Genomic DNA, 25,813 nt, shown 5'->3' with positions numbered 1-25,813 from the left:
GGCCCTGGCGCGGGGCCCGCGGGCGGCGCAACCGGGCCTCAGAACCGCCTCTGTACAGCGGGGACGGCGCCTCTTCTCTGCTCACCTTTGCGGAGGGGAACGCAACTCGGCGCAACAAAACCGAGAGCCTCCAAGGCGACGCCGGAAGTCACGCCCCGACGCTGTTTGTCTCTCAAGGAGCCGCCCCTTGCAAAGCATTCTGGGTAAAGTGGTAGCCACCCACTCAGGGCCTGCGGGTCAGGTCTCCGGCCGCTGACCTCCAGTAGAAAAGACACCGCCTCACTGCGAAGGGCGCTGGGAAACGGAGACTGGGGCCCAGGACGGAGGAGCGAGTTAGCTGCTTCTTTAAAGGGGCCGTACTGTCTTTAACTGATGATCCAGGAGTTGGAGACATAGTTCAGAGTCCGTGAAGACCGGCATGCTCTCAGAGGGAAACATAATCTTTCAGATACTCCGGAAGACCACAGATCTAAATGCACAAATCATTCCGTGGGTCATCCACAAAATATGGCCACTGGTACAGGAAACTAATAAAACGATTGTACTGCAGTTTGGATACACACGCTCTGAAGCATCACAGCCAGTTTCAGAGACAGACCTATGTGTGATCAGTCAGAGACAAGAGGGAAAATACCCCAGATCGGGGCATAACAGGAGGATGGAGGAGTGCAAACAGGAGCCCAAAACTGGATCTGTATTATTATTGTCAACACTTGCATCCATTTAATATCTCTATTCAGTCTTCTTTTATTTGCTTCCTTTTAGGACCTGACATTGATCTTAAAAACATGACAGTGAATGTAATGCTAATTTGATAAAGAATAACGTCTGCAGGTGGGGGAGCCTGTTTGCTCTGATACACAAAATATAGGGGTATCTTAAATCCAGGATCTCACCTCCTTGGGAATTGATTATCATTTCCCCTGTGATTACAGGTATTGTACTGCGTAAGATTTGATATTACCTCAGAAAAACAGTTGTAAAATACAAATTACAGAAAGCTATTGATTTTTGTAACTATGTAAGGTGAGATGTTACTTAAAATTAGAAACTAGGCTTGTAATTAGTTCACAGTGTATACAAATATGGAATCATCATGTTGTACACCTGAAACTAATAAGCTATATACCAATTACATGTCAATTATACCCAAATTAGAAGATATTTTTTAAAAGAAAGCCATTAAGAACTGGAACAAATAATTCAAAAATTCATATGGAAACCCCAAAGACCCCGAATAGCCAAAGCAATCCTGAGAAAGAAGAATAAAGTAGGGGGGATCTCACTCCCCAACTTCAAGCTCTACTATAAAGCCATAGTAATCAAGACAATTTGGTACTGGTACAAGAACAGAGCCACAGACCAATGGAACAGACTAGAGAATCCAGACATTAACCCAGACATATATGGTCAATTAATATTTGATAAAGGAGCCATGGACATACAATGGTGAAATGACAGTCTCTTCAACAGATGGTGCTGGCAAAACTGAACAGTTACATGTAGGAGAATGAAACTGGACCATTGTCTAACCCCATACACAAAAGTAAACTCAAAATGCATCAAAGACCTGAATGTAAGTCACGAAACCATTAAACTCTTGGAAGAAAACATAGGCAAAAACCTCTTAGACATAAACATGAGTGACCTCTTCTTGAACATATCTCCCCGGGCAAGGAAAACAACAGCAAAAATGAATAAGTGGGACTGTATTAAGCTGAAAAGCTTCTGTACAGCAAAAGACACCATCAATAGAACAAAAAGGAACCCTACAGTATGGGAGAATATATTTGAAAATGACACATCCGATAAAGCCTTGACGTCCAGAATATATAAAGAGCTCACACACCTCAACAAACAAAAAACAAACAACCCAATTAAAAAATGGGCAGAGGATCTGAACAGACAGTTCTCCAAAAAAGAAATACAGATGGCCAACAGACACATGAAAAGATGCTCCACATTGCTAATTATCAGAGAAATGCAAATTAAAACTACAATGAGGTATCACCTCACACCAGTAAGGATGGCTGCCATCCAAAAGACAAACAACAACAAATGTTGGCGAGGCTGTGGAGAAAGGGGAACCCTCCTACACTGCTGGTGGGAATGTAAATTAGTTCAACCATTGTGGAAAGCAGTATGGAGGTACATCAAAATGCTCAAAACAGACTTACCATTTGACCCAGGAATTGCACTCCTAGGAATTTACCCTAAGAATGCAGCAATCAAGTATGAGAAAGATCAGTGCACCCCTATGTTTATCGCAGCACTATTTACAATAGCCAAGAATTGGAAGCAACCTAAATGTCCATCGATAGATGAATGGATAAAGAAGATGTGGTACATATACACAATGGAATACTACTCAGCCATAAGAAAAGGGCAAATCCAACCATTTGCAGCAACATGGATGGAGCTGGAGGGTATTATGCTCAGTGAAACAAGCCAAGCGGAGAAAGAGAAATACCAAATGATTTCACTTATCTGTGGAATATAAGAACAAAGGAAAAACTGAAGGAACAAAACAGCAGCAGAATCACAGAACTCAAGAATGGACTAACAGGTACCAAAGGGAAAGGGACTGGGGAGGATGGGTGGGTAGGGAGGGATAAGGGGGGGAGAAGTAGGGGGGTATTAAGATTAGCATACATGGGGGGGTGGGAGAAAGGGGAGGGCTATACAACACAGAGAAGGCAAGTAGTGATTCTACAACATTTTGCTATGCTGATGGACAGTGACTGTAAAGGGGTTTATAGGGGGGACCTGGTATAGGGGAGAGCCTAGTAAACATAATATTCGTCATGTAAGTGTAGATTAGTGAAACCAAAAAAAAAAAGGGCAGTTCCTGTGTGGTAACCTCCAATGAGTTCTACACAAGAGTATAAAGGGCATATAAAAGTGTAGGCAAAGGGTCTGTTTGTGTTTATACAGAGGATCAAAGCCTAATTGGGCTACCCCGAAAATGAACTAAGATACAATATGAAAAAGAACTTCCAACACCAGCACTCTCCGGAAGACTCATGCCAGAAGATGATCATCAAAAAACCCCAACAAAGATCCACGCACTGCTACAGCTGTAGATGCACTCATCCCACCAGCAGCTGGACTTGCCATGGGAATGAAGGAGATATCTAAGCTGGCCTGTGCATACAGTAAAACAACAAATTTGACTGGATCTATACTGTTGGAACTCAATCAAGAATTAGGAGAAGTGCAAATTGTAGCGCTCCAAAATCTTACAACTACAGACTATTTACTGTTAAAAGAACATAAGGGATGTGAACATTCCCCAGGAATGGGTTGTTTTAATTTGTCTGATTTCTCTCAGACTGTTCAAGTTCAGTTGGACAATATCCACCATATCATAGATAAGTTTTCACAAATGCCTAAGGTGCCTAACTGGTTTTCTTGGTTTCACTGGAGATGGCTGGTAATTACAGATATGCTTTGGTTAGGTAACTATACTCCTATTATGTTAATGTGTGTGCGCAATTTAATTAGTCGTTTAAAACCTATCCATGCTGAAGTTACTCTACAAGAAGATATGTCAAAGAAATAATCAATCTTCCCAGGTTTTCTTCTGCCTGCTACTTCTGTAGCTTTTCTTCTTCCTACCTAATCACAACCTTTAAATAGAACTCATGCCACATGTCGAATTTACCGAGTATCATAATTCTTCCAAGTGGTAAAGATACCTCAAGACAAATGCTGGGCATAGAAGCTACAGGGCATAAATATGCAAAGAAATAAAAAGCTAACCATTTCAAACAATAAGGCTTCTCTCTCACTTACCAACTTTACATTTCCCTGTATGGCCCCGGAAGATGACTGGTTAGCCAGAGACGGGTAAGATTCCTCAAGGGAGGAACAACCTAAGACAGGCACAGTCGCAGGGGGGCCATCAGGTGAGAAATTGGGGAGCAGCAGAGGTGAGGCTTAGAACCTCACCCCCCCTGTTCTGAGAGAAATCTTCTGCATACGTGGATGTTTTATTGCCCTGGTCTAGCTTGGATTAACACATAGTCTACAGGCACACACCTGATCATCTACATTTGCTCTCTTACAACACTAAACTATGTTTTCTACCTTTATCTTGTATCTACCTACCACTTCAGCATTTTATTAAAAATAATAATAATAAAGAGAGAAATGTGGTATGCACATATAAATCAAGTATAAAAATCAAATGTGTATTCATATTTGAACTGACTGTTTATAGTTCATAATGCATGAGCAAAACCGAAAGTTTCTGTGATGACTGCCCTTGTACTGTTCACTATGTAACTTATTCACTATGTAAGAATTTGTTCTCCATGTAAGAACTTGTTTGTTATGCCTCAGAAGATTGGAGACTGATGAAAATTAGGCTTGGGATGGATTAATGATTGTGCATTGAGCATTGACTCCCCTATACAGAATTTTATTGTTGTTAACAACCATTTGATCAATAAATATGAGAGATGCCCTCACAAAAAAAAAAAAAAAAAAAAGTATACACTTCCAATGGTAAAATAATAAGTAACCGGGATGTAATGAATATAGTCAAGATATTGTAACAGTTGGTATGGTGATAGCTGGTACCTAGAATTTTCATGTATATAAATGTTGAATCACTATATTGTACACCTGAAACTAATGTAATGTAATAATGTGTGTCAACTACCCTTCAATAAAAAAATAATTATCTACAAAAAAAAAAAAAAAGCCATTAACTATGACTAGGTAGTGATTCAAAGGTGGCAGCAGAAATATTGGATGGTGGAAAAAGTGAAGATCTCAGTGAAGTTTTTTTTTGAAAAAAAAATCCTTGGTGCACCAAGGATAATTTGGAAGTTCTTGAATTAGCAAATTTTTAAAGCTCATCGTTTTGTTTTGTCATTAAAAGACTCCACATTCCCAAGTAATGGAGTCTCATTCAATGGAGACAATTCACTATGAAAACTTGGAGCCTCTGGAGAATATTAACACATCAAATTAAAAGCCTTAAAAAAGACCAGCATATCCCAGTTAAGTTGGGCATAAGAGATTCTCCATAAAAAGAAACAGATTTCATGTAGAGATAGCATTGTCATTGAATTTATTAGCTGTAAGAAATGTATTTAGACATGATTGTTATTCATAGCATCCATGTCACCTAAACACTATTGGCTTAAAATGCTATTTAGACAAATCAGTTACATGTTTTATGTTTAAATATATTGGACTCTTATTCATTGTTAATTTTTAAAATTAACAAAGCCAAAGTAATTTTCAAATCTAATTTTGATTAGATCAGTTTTCATAAATGGAAGAGTTTTCTATTCAGTGATAGTTTTTCCTTTCTTGGAAAGTTTTATATTAATAAAGTTAGTGGTAATGAAAGGGAAATGATTAGAGCTGGGAGATAAAGACGAAAAGAATATCCAATTCTTCAAAGTGTCAGTGGCTGACAGTAAGTTCTGAAAGTGAATTTCATTTAATGGAGCATAATTTACAAAAGCTGCCTACTAAGTACCATAACACATAACTTTTAAGCAGTAATTTAAGTAAAAAAGCTTTCAACTAAAACTAATATTAAAAATACTAAAATGTAAACTTTAACAAAATTATTTCACCTGAATAGCATTTTAATCTTAAGCAATGCTGTGTTTGCAATACACTCTGTGACTGGGAGAGCGGTGAGCAAAGAAACAGTGTAAGTTCTGTGTTTTAATCAGCATCCCTTCACCCGTGTTGAGGGTGGAATTTTGGCAGGTATGGAAGCCACCTCAACAATCAGAAAAATCCAGATTTTTTTAAGGCAAGATGATGGATTTATGAAGATTTAATCAGATTGGATAAATACACCAAAGTAGAGTCAGAATATGATATCACATAACAACACTAAAAAGACTAAAGTCTAACTAATTTCTTATCACAAAATTGATGCTGGAGTATAACCCTATAAGAGGACAGAAGTGTTACTGGTCCCACAGACCAGGTTCTTGACAATAAGTATGTATTCAACATATGACCAACTATATTAAAAGGAAAGAGTCTGTTATTATAAAATACCATAAAAATTGAAATGATGAGACACACAGCTAAATAAATATTTGAATCACTTAAAGAGCTGGTAAGAAAACAATAATTGGTAAGAAAATAATAAATTAATTTAATAAGTCCTACAAATTAATGACATATAAGTCATTTCAATGGGTGCAAAACCTTTGCATGGATGACAAAAATTACAGGAGGCCAACTATGCCAATAAAAAAAAGATTTTGAGATTTAACCTTGATCCCCATAAAAACACTAGGTAAACAAATACTGATCAAAATAACATGTGAATACTGTAGAAACCAAGGAAGGAAAAGAATGGGATACGAATACGTTGGTCTGGTTTCTGCATTGCCTGCGTCAACACTGATCAGAATGGTGGCAACAGTTTGGAAATCAGGTTGGAGGCCAGTAAGGTCACTGGCAGATTCCAAACCCTGGGGGAGCTACAGAGAGACAGCAGTTCACAGGTGCCTGGGGACAAAAACATTCTGGCAGAGGAATATAACACAACATTGACTGCCCTGAGAAAAAGCAGGGGTGATACTCTTTGGGAAATTAAGACATTCAAGTGCAGTGATGCAACCTGCAGAACTGACCGAAACACACACACGCGCGCGCGCGCCAAGGAAAATACAAACTGAGAGATAGGAGGCCTTAAGCCTTAACTTCATGCTGAATTGTTTTAGGGAAGGTCTTTCCCTCCACTGAGCCAGTCCCTAAAGACTAGGAGAGATGTCTCTGCAGTTTGCTAAGACAGACAGAGTCTTATGTAAGGTAACAAACAAGAGAGTGACTATCTTATCCCCTTTGCCTAATCACGGGAGTGACGTCTGTCAGATTCAGACCCACACTCAAGAGGAGGGAATTGCACAGCTGTGTATTTCTGGAGCAAAAATCTTGCAAGCCATCTTAAAATTCTGCCTGTCACAGTGTATTACTGAGACATCTGCCCGTGAAAGGCATGCTCTTCCCTTCCTTGTTTACTTGATACTTGGTATTAGCAGTCCAGCCCCTCCCTGCTGGCACCTCCGCGTGCATATGACCAGAGGGCCTAGCCACAGACCTGGGTGGGTTCCAGAGGCACAGAGGCTTGCTGGAGCCCGGCTTTCCCACATTTGAGGCCCTTAGCTAATTTGGAACCCTGGGATAGAATCAGTCTGAGATTTAACCAGTGATGGAATGAACCCACCTACCCCCACTTCCTGATACCACCCAGGGAAGTTTTAAACTGGGCAACACAACCAGGTGGCACTGGCAGAGATTTTCTTAGGGTTGGTACCTACCCCTTCAGATACATTATAACCACTCTGGGGAATCCCTAGGTCAGTATTTATTGAGCACTATTCACATTTGCTTTGCCACCTTGTCAATCACATGAATGAGATGCCAGCACATGGTAGCCACCCGAAAAACAATTGCTAAATAGCAAAACGTTTTTAAAAGCAGTTGCTGTGCACTGGGTGTGTCTCCCGCACCCCCAATTCAAAATGAGGCCTTAATCCCCTGTGCGAGGGTGTTTGTGGAGATAATCAGGTCCTAAGAGTGGAGCCCTCATGAGTGGGATTAATGGCCCTACACGAAGAGAATTAGAAGCGACGAGAGCCCCTCCCGTCTGCTCAGCCCTGCACCAGAACGCAAGCACGCTAGCAGCCTGAGCTCAAACTTCGAGCCTCTAGAACTGTGGGAAATAAATGCTTGCTGTGTAAGCCATCCAGAGGCATTTTTTTGAGGCGCCCAAGCAGACTAAGACAGTCTTTCCCTGAGTTAGTATTTTATCTCAGAGGGGCTGCGTGTCTGCTGCCTGGGGATACGAGGCTGCAGTGAGGGACACTGAAGGCCCACAGGGCTTTGGGAGCCAAGGGGCAGGGCGGAGCGCTGGCCTCCCCTCCCCACACACAGCCCCTCCCTGCTGCATGACCCGGGCAGGTGCGAACTGTCGGCTGAAAGACTCTTTGGACTGTCCCCATTTCTAAGATATAATCCCACTATTTCTTTGCCACATTGTCTGTTTTAAGTTTTTAATTTCGAGAAGATGGAAACTGAAAGGAAGTCAGGAGACCTGGGTCTGGCTTCAGTTCACCCTCAAATTAGAATACATCTTTTTTAATACAGTTTATTGAGATCTAACTCACCACAAAACTCTTTTTAAAGAGTACAATTCCGTGGATTTTAGTAAGTTCACAAGGTTGCATAATCATCACCACTAATTTTTCAACATCTTCATCAGCCCAAAAAGAAGCTCCACACCCATCAGCTTTTCTTGCCCCATCTCCTCTCCCAGCTCCTGGAACCACTTACTTTCTATGCCTGGATTTGCCTACGCCGGGCATTTCATACAGACGGAATGGACGACGCGTGACCTTCCGCGTCTGACTTCTTTCACCTAGCATGATGTCTTCAAGGTTCATCTACATTGTAGCATGTACCAGTACTTGTATCTTTTTTATTGCTGAATAATATTCCATCATATGGGTAGACCCCCATTTTGTTTATCCATTTATCAGTTAATGGAGTTTTGCGTTGTTCCCACCTCTTTGCTCTTATGAATAATGCTATGAACATCTGCGTGCAGGTTTTTCTGGGTACATGTATTTTTCAGTTCTCCTGGGTATGAACCTAGGAGGAAGTTGGGTCAAGTAGTGACCCCATGTTTGACTTTTTTAGGAACCATCAGATCATTTTCCAAAGCAACTGTACCGATTAAATTCTGCCTCTTTCGTATTCCCACAGCTCCTGGCAGCTCCCAGCTTACGGCGTTCAGGGCTCTGGCTGTGTGACTGCCCCTTGCCGGCAGGTCCCGCTCCTTAAAAACAGGGACGGCTGTGTCCTAATCTGGTGTCATTTACTTTGACATCCTCAGTCTCCTCGTGTATAAAGCGGAGAAAGCCCACTGGGGTTGATAGATAATATCACTGGGAGGTTTTGCTTACGGTTCCCTACGGTGCTCCGGGAGACCGCGCCAAAGAATTACTTGTGTTTCTGGTCGGGGGTAAGAAAAGAAAAAATCCTGGCAGTCTCTCTTTCCCATTTAACAAGATGGGTTTTCTCTTTGCCAATTAAGTTACAATTATTCATGAACGCTGAGAACCAAAAAGCAAAAACCGCTGTACGTATGAGTTTGTTTCCCGTTACGCACACCTGGTGCTCTCTCCGTAGGGCGCTCGGGGACCCGGTCCCCTGGCGTCAGCCGCGCGCGTGTTCTCGGGCGCCCGCCTCTCCTGACGTCACCTGCGCCCCACACTGGCCAGCGAGGCCCGCGCCTCATTGGCTGTCCCGGTTCTACTCGTGCGTCCTTTCCTAACCTCTGCTTCGATCTCTTCTTTTCAATATGCTTTATTCTTTTCGATCTAATAGCTAAAATGCAGACATAATGTTACTGAGATTCTAATAAGTGAGGAACAGAAATGGAGATGAAAGAGGTGAAAAGCATGGAAAAAGAAAGGCATAAATAGTGGGATTTTCAGGATATAATGAATGTTATTTGTCTGATAAGGACAGTGAAAACTGAATTTTAAAATTATTTTCACACTCTCTGTATTCAAGCTTTGTAAAAGCATGAGGCAGGGGCAGGGAGGGAAAGAATATAAAAAAGTTCTAATTCGATGTAACGAAAAGACAGTGAAGACCCTGCTTCCTTTGCCGGGGCTGGGGGCCCGGGCAGGCGCCGGCCCCCCTCTGCCCCTGGCCTTGGGCCCTGTCTGAGGTCCCCCTGCGGTTTGTGCAGGACACCCACACGGGCTCGGTCAATGCGGCCGACAGATGCTGCCTCTCTACAGTTTTGCCTTTGAATTTTTTTGAGCAGGTACCCAAGAGTCTCAGAACTACAAAATGAGGTTTAGATGAGCACGTATATCGCCCCCCCCACCCCACAAGGATCCGCTGGCATGGCGGGCATCTCTCTTACAGGGTCTTGGGCCTGGGACTAGCGATCTTGCTCCGGACTCGGGACACGGCCGCAGGGCTGGGCGCGCCGGAGGGGGACGTTTAGTGTCCTGACCTCTGTTCTCACGCCTGGAATCGCCCTGCAGGAGGAAACTGGCAACCCGACGGCCATTCGCCCCTCTGGGTACTTTGAGGGAAGTTTATTTCTCCAGGTGTGATACTCACCTTTCCCAACTCAAACCCCAACTCCCGCTCAGCTTTGCCTCTGGACGCCGAACCCTGCGGCCCGGGGTTCAGGTGACTCTGGGGCCGACGAGACTCGCTGGCCGGCCCTTTGCCCGCAGGAACGAGCTTCTCCAGCCCCGCCTCGTTCTCTGGAAGCAGGTAAGTGGCCTCACCGGGCCTCACCCCCGGAGCCCTCCTCTTCGTCTCCCGACAATGGGATCCTGACATTTTTATAAAGTGACACGAGTTTTTGCCTTTCTTCGGCCTGTACCCGTCGACTGGAGAATGACAGAGATGGATTCAGGAGCAGGATTTTCATCATAAGTCGTGTCTTGATCACATGACTTTTTGACTGAAAAGGAGTGACCAGCACACGGTGGCATGTGGGGAAGAGATGCAGGAACAGACTGAAACCAGAGCCATCACGGGTGTCGAGGCTTGTGCAGGCAGCAGGACGGGTGACTGACAGCACCACGTGGGAGTCAGAGCCGGGACCAGGGCGAGGTGAAGGGCTTGCACTGGGCACAGAACCCCACGGTCAAGATGATGTGTATTTCACAAAAGAAAGATGAATGCCAACAAGTCCGTGATGAACAAAATAGCAACATTTTAAGTACAGGCAGTATAACTATTACAGATTCTTTTTTTGATCAGTCTCCAATATGGCTTGGCCCAGCCCCACTTCTGATCTCGTATTCAAAATGATATTGCATTCATCATGGATATTTTGGGCATGAATATAGATTTTATAGAGTATTGCATCAAAATATTATTTATCTCGATGACTGAGTTTTTTGTCTGACCCTGGACGGGGATGATCAGACAGCTATTAATTTATCTTTGATGTGGAAATAGATAACAGAATGTTTAGTTTTTCCAAACATACTTCCCTTCCTAATTCTATTTCACTCATGTAATAAAAAATAAGTATAGGGTTAGCTTATTTGCGTTCCAAGGGGCTGTAACGGAGGTAGGACGGTAGGGAAAGCAGTCCAGACGCAGGCTGTGCAGCGTGAAGAATGGCCTGACAGCAGACGCTGTTGGAGATGATCAAGAAGTTCAGGCAAGGCCAAGATGTGGGTGAGGGGTGTAAGGTGCCGGCTTCGGGGGCCAAATGTGATGGGGTGCCTAAAAAACTCAGTAATGATGAGAAATGTTTTAACTCAATACTCTGTGAAAGTTGAAATGAATGGGACAAATCCATGATAACTTAAGTATCAAAAATTTAAATAAAGACAGGACCCGCCGTGCTCCAGTGAAGCACCTGGGAGCCCAAGTCAAAAGACAAATGTGAGACCCTATATACATGTTTTTATGTATTTTGGGAACAGTTGTTCTCTTCCTAAACATTAAAGAAGGTGACAGTACATTTAAAAATTGAAGAGTGGTGTTATCAAAATTCACATTAAGTACAAGTATTTTATCAATACCAGAAATATAATTTAATTCATTATAATATTATGTCCCTGGTTTAAATGAAAGAAAACTCCCCAATAGTATTTTCAAAATCCACTTCTGGAAAAAATTAACCACTAAAATTTGGACATAGAAAACATGTCCCCTGGGGCACGTGTTCTTCCTTTCACCTCAGGCTCTAGGGGAGCGTCCGTGGCCGTGGAGAGCACAAAGAGAAAAGCTGCAACGGTGGATGTCAGGTCAGCAACTTAGCCGAGCACAGGAAGTGAGGATGAGCTTCAGTGAGTCATCTTAGAAAACTTTGTATCTGTTAATAGCTTTGTATTAATGAAATACACTGAAATTGCAGTTCTGTAAGTTGAGTCAAAGACATCGCCATATTAGACAACCCAGAGGCCACGGTCCTGTTTACACCTTCTCATTAGCAGACTTTCTTCACTTCCACCTTTACGTCCAAGACTGGTTGTCCCCAGACCCCCTCCCCCAGCCTGTTTCGGTGGAGCCCGCATCCCCTACCAAGGCAGTCCTAGTAACAGCTACCTTGGAAAGCATCCACATCGCAGAATGTTCCTCACGTTCATGCTTGACCCACACAGAGCAAATAGACCGGGACTTCCGCGCACTGTTTCTGACGGGACATAAGGGGTCCTGGAACTAAGCGGGGAGTGGGAATCTGCTGGGAGAAGCGTGACGGCACAGTGTGGCTCCCATGCGTCTAATACTGACTTCAAAAAGGTCACATCAGCTGAAAGAGCCTGACCACAAGCTTTATTTGTGTGACCAGAATGAAGGATCTTCCCCAAACGCCGTCACCCCAGAGGGCACCGACAGGAAGTCTCTAGTGGACGAGACAGTGGCCACGGGCTCGTGCCCTGTACGCTCCAGTCCTTCCAGAGCATCCGGCTCCCCTGAGGACCCCACACAGGGCCAGCATCGCAGACGGTGCCTTCACATGTTTTTTTTTCTTTTTTTTTTTTTTTTTTTTTATAATAATTATTTTTTATTGAAGGGTAGTTGACACACAGTATTACATTACATGAGTTTCAAGTGTACAACACAGTGGTAGAACATTTATATACATAATTCTAGGTTCCAGCTATCACCCTACCAGGCTGTTACAATATCTTGACTATATTCCTTATGCTATACCTTACATCCCGGTTACTAATTTATTTTACCATTGGAAGCCTGTCCTTTTTTTTTTTTTTTTTTTTTTTTTGTGAGGGCATCTCTCATATTTATTGATCAAATGGTTGTTAACGACAATAAAATTCTGTATAGGGGAGTCAATGCTCAATGCACAATCATTATTCCACCCCAAGCCTAATTTTTGTCAGTCTCCAATCTTCTGAGGCATAACAAACAAGTTCTTACATGGAGAACAAATTCTTACATAGTGAATAAGTTACATGGTGAACAGTACAAGGGGAGTCATCACAGAAACTTTCGGTTTTGCTCATGCATTATGAACTATAAACAGTCAGTTCAAATATGAATACTGATTTGGTTTTTATACTTGATTTATATGTGGATACCACATTTCTCTCTTTATTATTATTATTTTTAATAAAATGCTGAAGTGGTAGGTAGATACAAGATAAAGGTAGAAAACATAGTTTAGTGTTGTAAGAGAGCACATGTAGATGATCAGGTGTGTGCCTGTAGACTATGTGTTAATCCAAGCTAGACCAGGGCAATAAAACATCCACGTATGCAGAAGATTTCTCTCAGAACGGGGGGGTGAGGTTCTAAGCCTCACCTCTGTTGATCCCCAATTTCTCACCTGATGGCCCCCCTGCGACTGTGCCTGTCTTAGGTTGTTCCTCCCTTGAGGAATCTTACCCGTCTCTGGCTAACCAGTCATCTTCCGGGGCCATACAGGGAAATGTGAAGTTGGTAAGTGAGAGAGAAGCCTTATTGTTTGAAAAAGTTAGCTTTTTACTTCTTTGCATATTTATGCCCTGTGGCTTCTGTGCCCAGCATTTGTCTTGAGGTATCTTTACCACTTGGAAGAATTATGATACTCGGTAAATTTGATATGAGGCACGAATTCTATTTAAGGGTTGTAATTAGGAAGGAAGAAGAAAAGCTATAGAAGTAGCAGGCGGAAGAAAACATGGGAAGATTGATTATTTCTTTGATATATCTTCTTGTAGAGTAACTTCAGCATGTATAGGTTTTAAGCTACTACTTAAATTGCACACACACATTAACATAATAGGAGTATAGTTACATAACCAAAGCATATCTGTAATTACCAGCCATCTGCAGTGAAACCAAGAAAACCAGTTAGGCACCTTAGGCATTTGTGAAAACTTATCTATGATATGGTGGATATTGTCCAAATGAACTTGAACAGTCTGAGAGAAATCAGACAAATTAAAACAACCCATTCCTGGGGACTGTTCACATGCCATATGTTCTTTTAACAATAAATAGTTCGTAGTTGTAAGACTTTGGAGCGCTACAATTTGCACTTCTCCAAATTCTTGGTTGAGTTCCAACAGTATAGATCCAGTCCAATTTTGTTGTTTTACTGTATGCACAGGCCAGCTTAGATATCTCCTTCCTCATTCCCATGGCAGGTCCAGGAACTGGTGGGATGAGTGCATCTACAGCTGTAGCAGTGTGTGGATCTTTGTTGGGGTTTTTTGATGATCATCTTCTGGCATGAGTCTTCCAGAGGGTGCAGATGTTGGAAGTTCTTTTTCATATCGTATCTTAGTTCATTTTCAGGGCAGCCCAATTAGGCTTTGATCCTCTGTATAAACACAAACAGACCCTTTGCCTACACTTTTATATGCCCTTTATACCCTTGTGTAGAACTCGTTGGAGGTTACCACACAGGAACTGCCCTTTTTTTTTTTGCTATCACTAATCTACACTTACATGACGAATATTATGTTTACTAGGCTCTCCCCTATACCAGGTCTCCCCTATAAACCCCTTTACAGTCACTGTCCATCAGCATAGCAAAATGTTGTAGAATCACTACTTGCCTTCTCTGTGTTGTACAGCCCTCCCTTTTCTCCTACCCCCCCATGCATGTTAATCTTAATACCCCCCTACTTCTCCCCCCCTTATCCCTCCCTACCCACCCATCCTCCCCAGTCCCTTTCCCTTTGGTACCTGTTAGTCCATTCTTGAGTTCTGTGATTCTGCTGCTGTTTTATTCCTTCAGTTTTTCCTTTGTTCTTATATTCCACAGATGAGTGAAATCATTTGGTATTTCTCTTTCTCTGCTTGGCTTGTTTCACTGAGCATAATACCCTCCAGCTCCATCCATGTTGCTGCAAATGATTGGATTTGCCCTTTTCTTATAGCTGAGTAGTATTCCATTGTGTATATGTACCACATCTTCTTTATCCATTCATCTATTGATGGACATTTAGGTTGCTTCCAATTCTTGGCTATTGTAAATAGTGCTGCAATAAACATAGGGGTGCATCTGTCTTTCTCAAACTTGATTGCTGCATTCTTAGGGTAAATTCCTAGGAGTGGAATTCCTGGGTCAAATGGTAAGTCTGTTTTGAGCATTTTGATGTACCTCCATACTGCTTTCCACAATGGTTGAACTAACTTACATTCCCACCAGCAGTGTAGGAGGGTTCCCCTTTCTCCACAGCCTCGCCAACATTTGTTGTTGTTTGTCTTTTGGATGGCAGCCATCCTTACTGGTGTGAGGTGATACCTCATTGTAGTTTTAATTTGCATTTCTCTGATAATTAGCGATGTGGAGCATCTTTTCATGTGTCTGTTGGCCATCTGTATTTCTTTTTTGGAGAACTGTCTGTTCAGTTCCTCTGCCCATTTTTTAATTGGGTTATTTGTTTTTTGTTTGTTGAGGCGTGAGAGCTCCTTATATATTCTGGACGTCAAGCCTTTATCGGATGTGTCATTTTCAAATATATTCTCCCATACTGTAGGGATCCTTCTTGTTCTATTGATGGTGTCTTTTGCTGTACAGAAGCTTTTCAGCTTAATATAGTCCCACTTACTCATTTTTGCTGTTGTTTTCCTTGCCCGGGGAGATATGTTCAAGAAGAGGTCACTCATGTTTATGTCTAAGAGGTTTTCGCCTATGTTTTCTTCCAGGAGTTTAATGGTTTCATGGCTTACATTCAGGTCTTTGATCCATTTTGAGTTTACTTTTGTATATGGGGTTAGACGGTGGTCCAGTTTCATTCTCCTACATGTAGCTGTCCAGTTTTGCCAGCACCACCTGTTGAAGAGACTGTCATTTCGCCATTGTATGTCCATGGCTCCTTTATCAAATATTAATTGACCATATATGTCTGGGTTAATGTCTGGATTCTCTAGTCTGTTCCATTGGTCTGTGGCTCTGCTCTTGTGCCAGTACCAAATTGTCTTGATTACTATGGCTTTATAGTAGAGCTTGAAGTTGGGGAGTGAGATCCCCCCTACTTTATTCTTCTTTCTCAGGATTGCTTTGGCTATTCGGGGTCTTTGGTGTTTCCATATGAATTTTTGAATTATTTGTTCCAGTTCATTGAAGAATGTTGCTGGTAGTTTCATAGGGATTGCATCAAATCTGTATATTGCTTTGGGCAGGATGGCCATTTTAATGATATTAATTCTTCCTAGCCACGAGCATGGGATGAGTTTCCATCTGTTAGTGTCCCCTTTAATTTCTCTTAAGAGTGACTTGTAGTTTTCAGAGTATAAGTCTTTCACTTCTTTGGTTAGGTTTATTCTTAGGTATTTTATTTTTTTTGATGCAATTGTGAATGGAGTTGTTTTCCTGATTTCTCTCTCTGTTGGTTCATTGTTAGTATATAGGAAAGCCACAGATTTCTGTGTGTTGATTTTGTATCCTGCAACTTTGCTGTATTCCGATATCAGTTCTAGTAGTTTTGGGGTGGAGTCTTTAGGGTTTTTTATGTACAGTATCATGTCATCTGCAAATAGTGACAGTTTAACTTCTTCTTTACCAATCTGGATTCCTTGTATTTCTTTATTTTGTCTGATTGCCGTGGCTAGGACCTCCAGTACTATGTTAAATAACAGTGGAGAGAGTGGGCATCCCTGTCTAGTTCCCGATCTCAGAGGAAATGCTTTCAGCTTCTCGCTGTTCAATATAATGTTGGCTGTGGGTTTATCATAGATGGCCTTTATTATGTTGAGGTACTTGCCCTCTATTCCCATTTTGCTGAGAGTTTTTAACATGAATGGATGTTGAACTTTGTCAAATGCTTTTTCAGCATCTATGGAGATGATCATGTGGTTTTTGTCTTTCTTTTTGTTGATGTGGTGGATGATGTTGATGGACTTTCGAATGTTGTACCATCCTTGCATCCCTGGAATGAATCCCACTTGGTCATGGTGTATGATCCTTTTGATGTATTTTTGAATTCGGTTTGCTAATATTTTGTTGAGTATTTTTGCATCTACGTTCATCAGGGATATTGGTCTGTAGTTTTCTTTTTTGGTGGGGTCTTTGCCTGGTTTTGGTATTAGGGTGATGTTAGCTTCATAGAATGAGTTTGGGAGTATCCTCTCCTCCTCTATTTTTTGGAAAACTTTAAGGAGAATGGGTATTATGTCTTCCCTGTATGTCTGATAAAATTCCGAGGTAAATCCATCTGGCCCGGGGGTTTTGTTCTTTGGTAGTTTTTTGATTACTGCTTCAATTTCGTTGCTGGTAATTGGTCTGTTTAGATTTTCTGTTTCTTCCTGGGTCAATCTTGGAAGGTTATATTTTTCTAGGAAGTTGTCCATTTCTCCTAGGTTTCCCAGCTTGTTAGCATATAGGTTTTCATAGTATTCTCCAATAATTCTTTGCATTTCCGTGGGGTCCGTCGTGATTTTTCCTTTCTCGTTTCTGATACTGTTGATTTGTGTTGACTCTCTTTTCTTCTTAATAAGTCTGGCTAGAGGCTTATCTATTTTGTTTATTTTCTCGAAGAACCAGCTCTTGGTTTCATTGATTTTTGCTATTGTTTTATTCTTCTCAATTTTATTTATTTCTTCTCTGATCTTTATTATGTCCCTCCTTCTGCTGACCTTAGGCCTCATCTGTTCTTCTTTTTCCAATTTCGATAATTGTGACATTAGACCATTCATTTGGGATTGCTCTTCCTTTTTTAAATATGCTTGGATTGCTATATACTTTCCTCTTAAGACTGCTTTTGCTGTGTCCCACAGAAGTTGGGGCTTAGTGTTGTTGTTGTCATTTGTTTCCATATATTGCTGGATCTCCATTTTGATTTGGTCATTGATCCATTGATTATTTAGGAGCGTGTTGTTAAGCCTCCATGTGTTCGTGAGCCTCTTTGCTTTCTTTGTACAGTTTATTTCTAGTTTTATGCCTTTGTGGTCTGAAAAGTTGGTTGGTAGGATTTCAATCTTTTGGAATTTTCTGAGGCTCTTTTTGTGGCCTAGTATGTGGTCTATTCTGGAGAATGTTCCATGTGCACTTGAGAAGAATGTATATCCCGCTGCTTTTGGATGTAGAGTTCTATAGATGTCTATTAGGTCCATCTGCTCTACTGTGTTGTTCAGTGCTTCCGTGTCCTTACTTATTTTCTGCCCAGTGGATCTATCCTTTGGGGTGAGTGGTGTGTTGAAGTCTCCTAGAATGAACGCATTGCAGTCTATATCCCCCTTTAGTTCTGTTAGTATTTGTTTCACATATGCTGGTGCTCCTGTGTTGGGTGCATATATATTTAGAATGGTTATATCCTCTTGTTTGACTGAGCCCTTTATCATTATGTAGTGTCCTTCTTTATCTCTTGATACTTTCTTTGTTTTGACGTCTATTTTGTCTGATATTAGTACTGCAACCCCTGCTTTCTTCTCACTGTTGTTTGCTTGAAATATGTTTTTCCATCCCTTGACTTTTAGTCTGTACATGTCTTTGGGTTTGAGGTGAGTCTCTTGTAAGCAGCATATAGATGGGTCTTGCTTTTTTATCCATTCTGTTACTCTGTGTCTTTTGATTGGTGCATTCAACCCATTAACATTTAGGGTGACTATTGAAAGATATGTACTTATTGCCATTGCAGGCTTTAAATTCGTGGTTACCAAAGGTTCAAGGTTAGCCTCTTTAGTATCTTACTGCCTAACTTAGCTCGCTTATTGAGCTGTTATATACACTGTCTGGAGATTCTTTTCTTCTCTCCCTTCTTGTTCCTCCTCCTCGATTCTTCATATGTTGGGTGTTTTGTGCTGTGCTCTTTCTAGGAGTGCTCCCATCTAGAGCAGTCCCTGTAAGATGTTCTGTAGAGGTGGTTTGTGGAAAGCAAATTCCCTCAGCTTTTGTTTGTCTGGGAATTGTTTAATCCCACCGTCATATTTGAATGATAGTCGTGCTGGATACAGTATCCTTGGTTCAAGGCCCTTCTGTTTCATTGTATTAAATATATCATGCCATTCTCTTCTGGCCTGTAGGGTTTCTGTTGAGAAATCTGACATTAGCCTGATGGGTTTCCCTTTATAGGTGACCTTTTTCTCTCTAGCTGCCTTTAACACTCTTTCCTTGTCCTTGATCTTTGCCATTTTAATTATTATGTGTCTTGGTGTTGCCCTTCTTGGATCCTTTCTGTTGGGGGTTCTGTGTATTTCCGTGGTCTGTTTGATTACTTCCTCCCCCAGTGTGGGGAAGTTTTCAGCAATTATTTCTTCTAAGATACTTTCCATCTCTTTGCCTCTCTCTTCTTCTTCTGGGACCCCTATAATACGGATATTGCTCCTTTTAGATTGGTCACACAGTTCTCTTAATATTGCTTCATTCCTGGAGATCCTTTTGTCTCTCTCTATGTCAGCTTCCATGCGTTCCTGTTCTCTGATTTCAATTCCATCAATGGCCTCTTGCATCCTATCCATTCTGCTTATGAACCCTTCCAGAGTTTGTTTCATTTCTGCGATCTCCTTTCTGGCATCTGTGATCTCTTTCCGGACTTCATCCCATTTTTCTTGCGTATTTCTCTGCATCTCTGTCAGCATGTTTATGATTCTTATTTTGAATTCTTTGTCAGGAAGACTGGTTAGGTCTGTCTCCTTCTCTGGTGTTGTCTCTGTGATCTTTGTCTGCCTGTAGCTTTGCCTTTTCATGGTGATAGGAATAGTCTGCAGAACTGGGACGAGTGACGGCTGGAAGGACTTCCCTTCTTGTTGGTTTGTGGCCCTCCTCTCCTGGGAGAACAGCGGCCTCTAGTGGCTTGTGCTGCGCAGCTGCGCGCAGACAGGGCTTCTGCTTCCTGCCCGGCTGCTATGGAGTTAATCTCCGCTGTTGCTGTGGGCGTGGCCTGGCTCGGGCAGCTGCTCCAAAATGGTGGAGTCGCGTTGGAGCAGGAGCTGCTGGGAGGCTATTTATCTCCGTAAGGGGCCTCCCTGCTCCCTGCAGCCCAGGGGTTAGGGTGCCCAGAGATCCCGGATTCCCTACCTCTGGATTAAGTGGCCCGCCCTGCCCCTTTAAGACTTCCAAAAAGCACCCGCCAAAACAAAACAACGACCACAAAAAAAAACAAGAAAAAAAAAATTTTTTTTTAATTAAAAAAAAAAAAAAAATTTTTAATTAAAAAAAAAAAGGTGGTCGTTCGTTTTTCTTTATTCTCCGGTGCCAGCCTCAGGCATCTGCTCACCGGTCTTTCTGCCCTGTTTCCCTAGTATTGGGGTCCCTGTCCCTTTAAGACTTCCAAAAAGCGCTCGCCAAAACAAAGCAGCAAAAAAGCAAAAAAAAAAAATGGTCGCGCGCTTTTCTTATGTCCTCTGTCGCCCAGCCTCCAGTGCCTGCTCACTGTTCTTGCTGCCCTGTTTTCCTAGTATTGAGCGCCCTGCACTCTGGCCCGGATGGCTGGGGCTGGGTGTTCGGCAGTCCTGGGCTCCGTCTCCCTCCCGCTCTGCCTGCTCTTCTCCCGCCGGGAGCTGGGGGGAGGGGCCCTCGGCTCCCGTGGGGCCGGGGCTTGTATCTTACCCCCTTCGCGAGGCGCTGGGTTCTCTCAGGTGCGGATGTGGTCTGGATATTGTCCTGTGTCCTCTGGTCTTTATTCTAGGAAGAGTTGTCTTTGTTATATTTTCATAGATATATGTTGTTTTGGGAGGAGATTTCCGCTGCTCTACTCACGCCGCCATCTTCCGCCCCCAATCCTCCTTCACATGTTTTTTGACCATGATCCACAATAAGAAACACATTTTACCTCACAATTGTGTATGTGTCTGTCTGAAAGTTTAAAAATCAACACTTACTTTAATACATGTAATGCTTCCTAGTCTTGCCTATTCTAGATTGTTTTCTGTCCTGTTTCTGTTTTGTTTTTCATTTGTATCATGACCCAACACGAATACAATCCACATTCTGAAACAGATAGGTCTGGAAATTTATGACTATAATAATTAAGCAACTACAAGAATCACCACCATCATCCTAAATAACAACCTGGTTAGTTTGTTGTGTCGTGCTCAAGGATGGCAAAGGTTACTTAGCACATACTTACTATATCACATAGGAAATAGTGATTCCACACGTCAGGGCAATGCTGAGGGCCACACATGCAATGGTAATCACTTGCATAAGGGCAGGTCTATGCAGAATCAGTGCTAAAAATGGAAAGAAAATAAATTCTCATAAAATTTCACCATAGCTGTGTCTATCAGGTAACATATTTGTTAGTTAGAAATGCCATAAAAAATGTAGCATTCTTCATTGTTACAAATACGGAGGCTAGATTGCACAGCCTGGGTGAGCACACGAACTTGAATTCCCACGTAATCCCTGACTCCCTTTCTTTGGTCTGCCTCCTGTCCTTGGTCAAAGCCCTGTTTTTCCTCTGTAGACCCGGGTCGGTGACTGGAGATAGCGGCCCCTGCCATCTATGCAGCCCCAGGGAAAATGGCCTGAGTTCTGGCCCCAGTGTTGCCTGACGGCCTGGGGTGCGAGGTACTACTTGAAGGGGTGTTATGGGCAGTTAAGATGCCATTCCACAAGCCTGTTCGCCAGGAGGCCGTGCTGAGGGCTGTGGAAGGAGCCATCAGGCCATGGCTGGCTCCGCAGGCTCAGGAGCATCAGCCTTCCCATCATCTGAAATTGAAGAACCAGAGCCACTGTTTGTACAGATTGAGCACAAATCAAGTACGTTACTCGGCCACTTGTGAAATTTGGCAGGCTGAGGTGACCACCCACCCCGCCCTCGGCCTTCCCTCGCTTTCTGTCCCTTCGCTGGAACAGGAAGGGTTCAGCCACTGAGCTGAAAAATGCCCAGTGGTTCACACGTCAGTGAAAAGCCAGCCTGGCAGGAGGGGAAGAACCAGGACTGAGGTGTAAAACCCCGCACTGCAGACCTCAGATGTGGGCTGTGCGGACAGAGCCCATGGGGGGGGATGCAGGCTCCACTGAGACAGGTTGCAGAGAGGGCAGGGGGAGAGGGTCTGGACATGTCCAGTCTTGGAAACTCTTTTGAGGCGCTTGGGGCTCAAGTAGGGAAGAGACGTGGGGCAGGTCCCAGGGGGGTGAGGGGTCAAGAGATGGGTTTTGCTTTTTAAGATAGGAAGATTGACAGCGTGTTCATATGAGAACGGGACTGGTGCTTTAAATTGTGATTTAAAAGGAAAGAAGTGAGTGGGCCGAGAGGGCAGAGACGGGCACAAGTGTGGGGCAGCTTTGCCCAGGTGGGAGGGAGACAGAACGAGGCATAACTGCAGGCAGATGGGGCGGGCGGGCACTCTTTTAACTGCCTGCATCTTGTCAGCAGTGGAGGAATCAAGGCCATCCCCTGAGAGTGAGGCTGGGGCACAGGGTCGGGCTGTTGTGGGTCGAGAAAGAGGAAGTACCAAGCAGGTGGGGGGTGAGTGGCCTAGGGAAGTGGAGAAGCGTATTTTTTATAAAATTTCCTAGAAATGGAATTACTGGGTATATTGCCCCTATTTTCTTATTTCTTGTATTGCTGATGCTCTGGCACTTGGGGCCTGGACCCTGGAGAGCCTCCCCTCCCAGGGCTACTCCCCGGGAGAGCAGGGAACCCCCTGGCAGCGCGCCTCTGACAGACAGGCCAACCCGGAGCATCTGCCAGCCTCCCCCACATGCAGACGGTGGGCCCTCTGCCCCGATCCCCCCAGGGCCACCCGCGGGCCACCACCCCATGACTCAGACTGTCCCACTCAAGCACCCCGTGCACCTGACCCGCCTTGCCCGCTCCTTCCAGCGAAAACCCCGAGACAGGCCCCAGGCCAGGCCCTCCCGCCCCTCCTGCCTCCCCGCCAACCCCGGTCCCCCCGGCGTCCCTCGCCACTCTGGGTGGTGGGCTTTGTCTCCTGTTTCCAGGAATCTGTAAGTATTAACTTCTCTCATGACCATCATTTCTGTGTCTGCATGTTTTACCATCCCTGGTTTTTTAAAATCTCAGGTATTTTTCAACACTCTGAGTCAAAAAGTGGGTGCATTTCTTTTATATTTATAAGAATTCCCGATTGCCGTCTATAGAAGCTGCGCTCATTCATTCCTCCCCTACAAATAAATGGGATGATGCACACCTGAAACAGGACACTGCACATGCATTATCCTTCAATGACTTAAAAAGAGATATCAGATTGTTATTTCTTTATTCCTTTGCCAATAAAGATTGTTATGAAGCATTTTGCCTACTTTCAACATAGCTGAAAACTGGAATTATGGTGTGTTTTCAATGTGTATTTCCCGTGTTTATGAGTCAGGCGTCTTTCCACAGAACCAAGAGCTAAGGGTTACAGGAGAAAACTGGAGTCTCCCAGCAATAACACCAGACAGACAATTCCACCCTTTATCTCCGTATCAAAACAGACACGTGGGACCCAAAGCTCAGGCCGCCAGGGGTCTCAGCAAGCCTGTGGCGCAAGCTCACAAAGCAAGTCAGCGCCAAAATAAGGCCTGGGATGCAGCCCTTCCGGCACCCTGGCTGGGCTCAGTCTCTGGGCCTTGTGGGGGTGGGGGGTGAAATATTCACAGCTGAGCTTAAGAAGACAAACAATGTGCTTGGGATGGATGGAATTCTTAATCATGCTTTTTTATTTCCTGATGCTTTGAGACCTGTGCTATTTTCTAATCTGCCCCAGGCAGCATCTTTACTAATTCAACCATCAAGACGGGGCGCCTTTTCCTAATGGGCACAAAGGGGCAGCCAGGTGATGCCCACCAGAGCGCCCTCCGGGGCCACACCTCGCGGCGGCTCTGGGGACTGCCTGGGGCCCACCCAGCCTCCCAGGCCCCCTGACTTGCGGCCCTAGAACTGTGCGGGCTCAGCAGGACTCAGGGATAGAAGGCCACTGAAGGGACCAGACAGAAGAGAGGTTTAAGACAGATTTAGGAAAGTAAGGAAATAACTTGATCCTAGGCAAGGGGGCCTAAGAGCTAAGATGGTAAATTTTGTTAATAAATTTATACCAATGCCAAGTAGAAATACGTCGCTTGTAATTTTAAAAATTTATATAATGCTCTATTTGTCTCCAGTGCTTCCTTCCGTGCATAGGGACTGTTGAGAACACAATGCGCTTGGTCTCTGGTCTGCTTGTGCAGCGGTGCTGCTGAGGCCAAGGACCTGGAGAGACTCGGTGCAGAGCTGAGAGGTCCGCCTCCTACCAGGCCAAAGGGCCAGAGCCAGGGAGAGCCCCAGGCGGTGCTTTCCTCTGACACAAAGTAGGTGCTGTTACACTGTGCAGATAGCACTTCCCTTATACAGAATTAAGGTCTGTAAGCACTCCACATCTCTACAGATTGTCAGGGTCGGTTCCTCTGTTTTGACATAGACAGAGTTCCCTCTCAGATTCAGATGCAAAGCAGGTAACACAAATGATTACGTAAATGTTTCACCCCTGCCAAGAGTCTGTGTCCGGAGTCACAGGCTCCACCACCCACGTGCACCAAACTACAGTGAAAGTCATACAGACACATCCATACAATCGGATGGGATCAGGGTTTCTGTGTATGCTAAGTAAGGGGAAATGACAGAGAAGTAACGGTCCCCAAGGAGAAAGTACAGCTTCAAGAGAGTGAGGAATATATGATTTAATGTCTAAGCACTGCTTTTCGAATCATCTTATTTTATGGACTGTGCTACCAACAAATACACAAGAATAGACACATTCATTGAGCCCATAAGAGGACTTCAGACTACAGTTCTCATCGCACGGAATGAGCAGTGCAGTGACTTACCTCCCAGTCTTGAGGAAGCCCCTGGAATCGGAGATAATCGGGTTTCCTTAGTGAACAGTTTGGGCTGCTGGATGACATCTGAGGGTGCTTCTGACGGCTTAGGTCTTTGAAAAGAAAACTTGTAGCAGTGAAATGTAACTACCCCTTTCTGACTTCCCCTGAAACAAGTTATAGCAATGGTTGCAGCTACCCATTAAGCCTGTTGTTTGTCCAACTCGTTGGAACTCACCTGCATAAGGCAAGCATAAATGAAGTGGGCAGTCCATTAGAAACAAGAACCAAAAGGTGAAAGAACTTCGATCCTGGTCCACCACTCCAAAACTATAGGTCTTTTATCATATGGGTGGGAGGAAATATTCAGCTAAACTCCAGCAGCTGAGGAAATGCGCTCTGCTCCCTACAGAATGTTTGGGTTCAGTGTTAGGGCAGCCAGCGTGAAGGCAGCTCGCGTTGCCACGTACGGAACCGAGTCAGCCAAGAGGGGACTGATGGGATTAGGGGGGCATGCAGCTCGTGGGGCTCAGCCTGCAGGGCAGATACGAGTAGACCACCTCCTCGCATTCAGGGAGAGCACAGGTCAGTGAGGAGGCATGAAGACATGTCATGATTCAATGGGACACATCGTGAGCAAACAGAGAAGACATCACTTCTCTGGCCTCCTAGATGCTGGAGCTTGACCAAGTTATTTAACTATTCTGAGTTTCAGTTTCCTCACCTGTAAAATAGGAAGAAATAGTACCTATCTTATGGGGTTATAGTGATGGCTGGATGATATAATTCGTGAAAGTTCAAAAACAGCACTTCCAACCTGTGGGATATGGCTCAGAAACCTAAGCCCATGTGGCTGCCTCCAAAAGTTTCTTTAAAGGAGATAAACTCAATCATCTCCACATGTGGAAATGGGGTTGGAAAGTAGATGGCATAGAAGGTTGTCCCCTGTGCTGGTCCTCATCCATCCAGTGGTTGTCACAATACACAAGGCAGGTTTTGATTCACCTCTACCAGTTACAGTAAGAGAACAGACCAGATCTTCGGATGCTGATGAAGCCTCCCAGGATTAGGAAGTGGTTCCACCTGCACTGTACCCCAAATGGCAGCTATCCTTTCTGAACGTCTGGTAGACAG

At 43.7% G+C, this 25,813-nt stretch overlaps 1 protein-coding gene across 1 annotated transcript; it reads right to left on the bottom strand.

Annotated features, from left to right (window-relative positions):
- Positions 1-9,448: 9,448 nt before the first annotated feature.
- C15H19orf18 (chromosome 15 C19orf18 homolog) lies at positions 9,449-24,878 on the bottom strand (the record flags this gene model as incomplete). Its single annotated transcript, XM_036900677.2, is given in 4 exon segments — positions 9,449-10,308; positions 10,310-10,409; positions 21,003-21,105; positions 24,689-24,878. Coding segments are annotated over 4 exon segments (672 nt in total), but the record flags the coding sequence as incomplete, so codon positions are not given.
- Positions 24,879-25,813: the final 935 nt, after the last annotated feature.

The sequence above is a fragment of the Manis pentadactyla genome (genome assembly GCF_030020395.1).
Source record: "Manis pentadactyla isolate mManPen7 chromosome 15 unlocalized genomic scaffold, mManPen7.hap1 SUPER_15_unloc_1, whole genome shotgun sequence".
NCBI classification, from domain to species: Eukaryota; Metazoa; Chordata; class Mammalia; order Pholidota; family Manidae; genus Manis; species Manis pentadactyla.
Note: the sequence above shows the minus strand (reverse complement) of the source record. Positions and strands in the feature narration are given on the sequence as shown.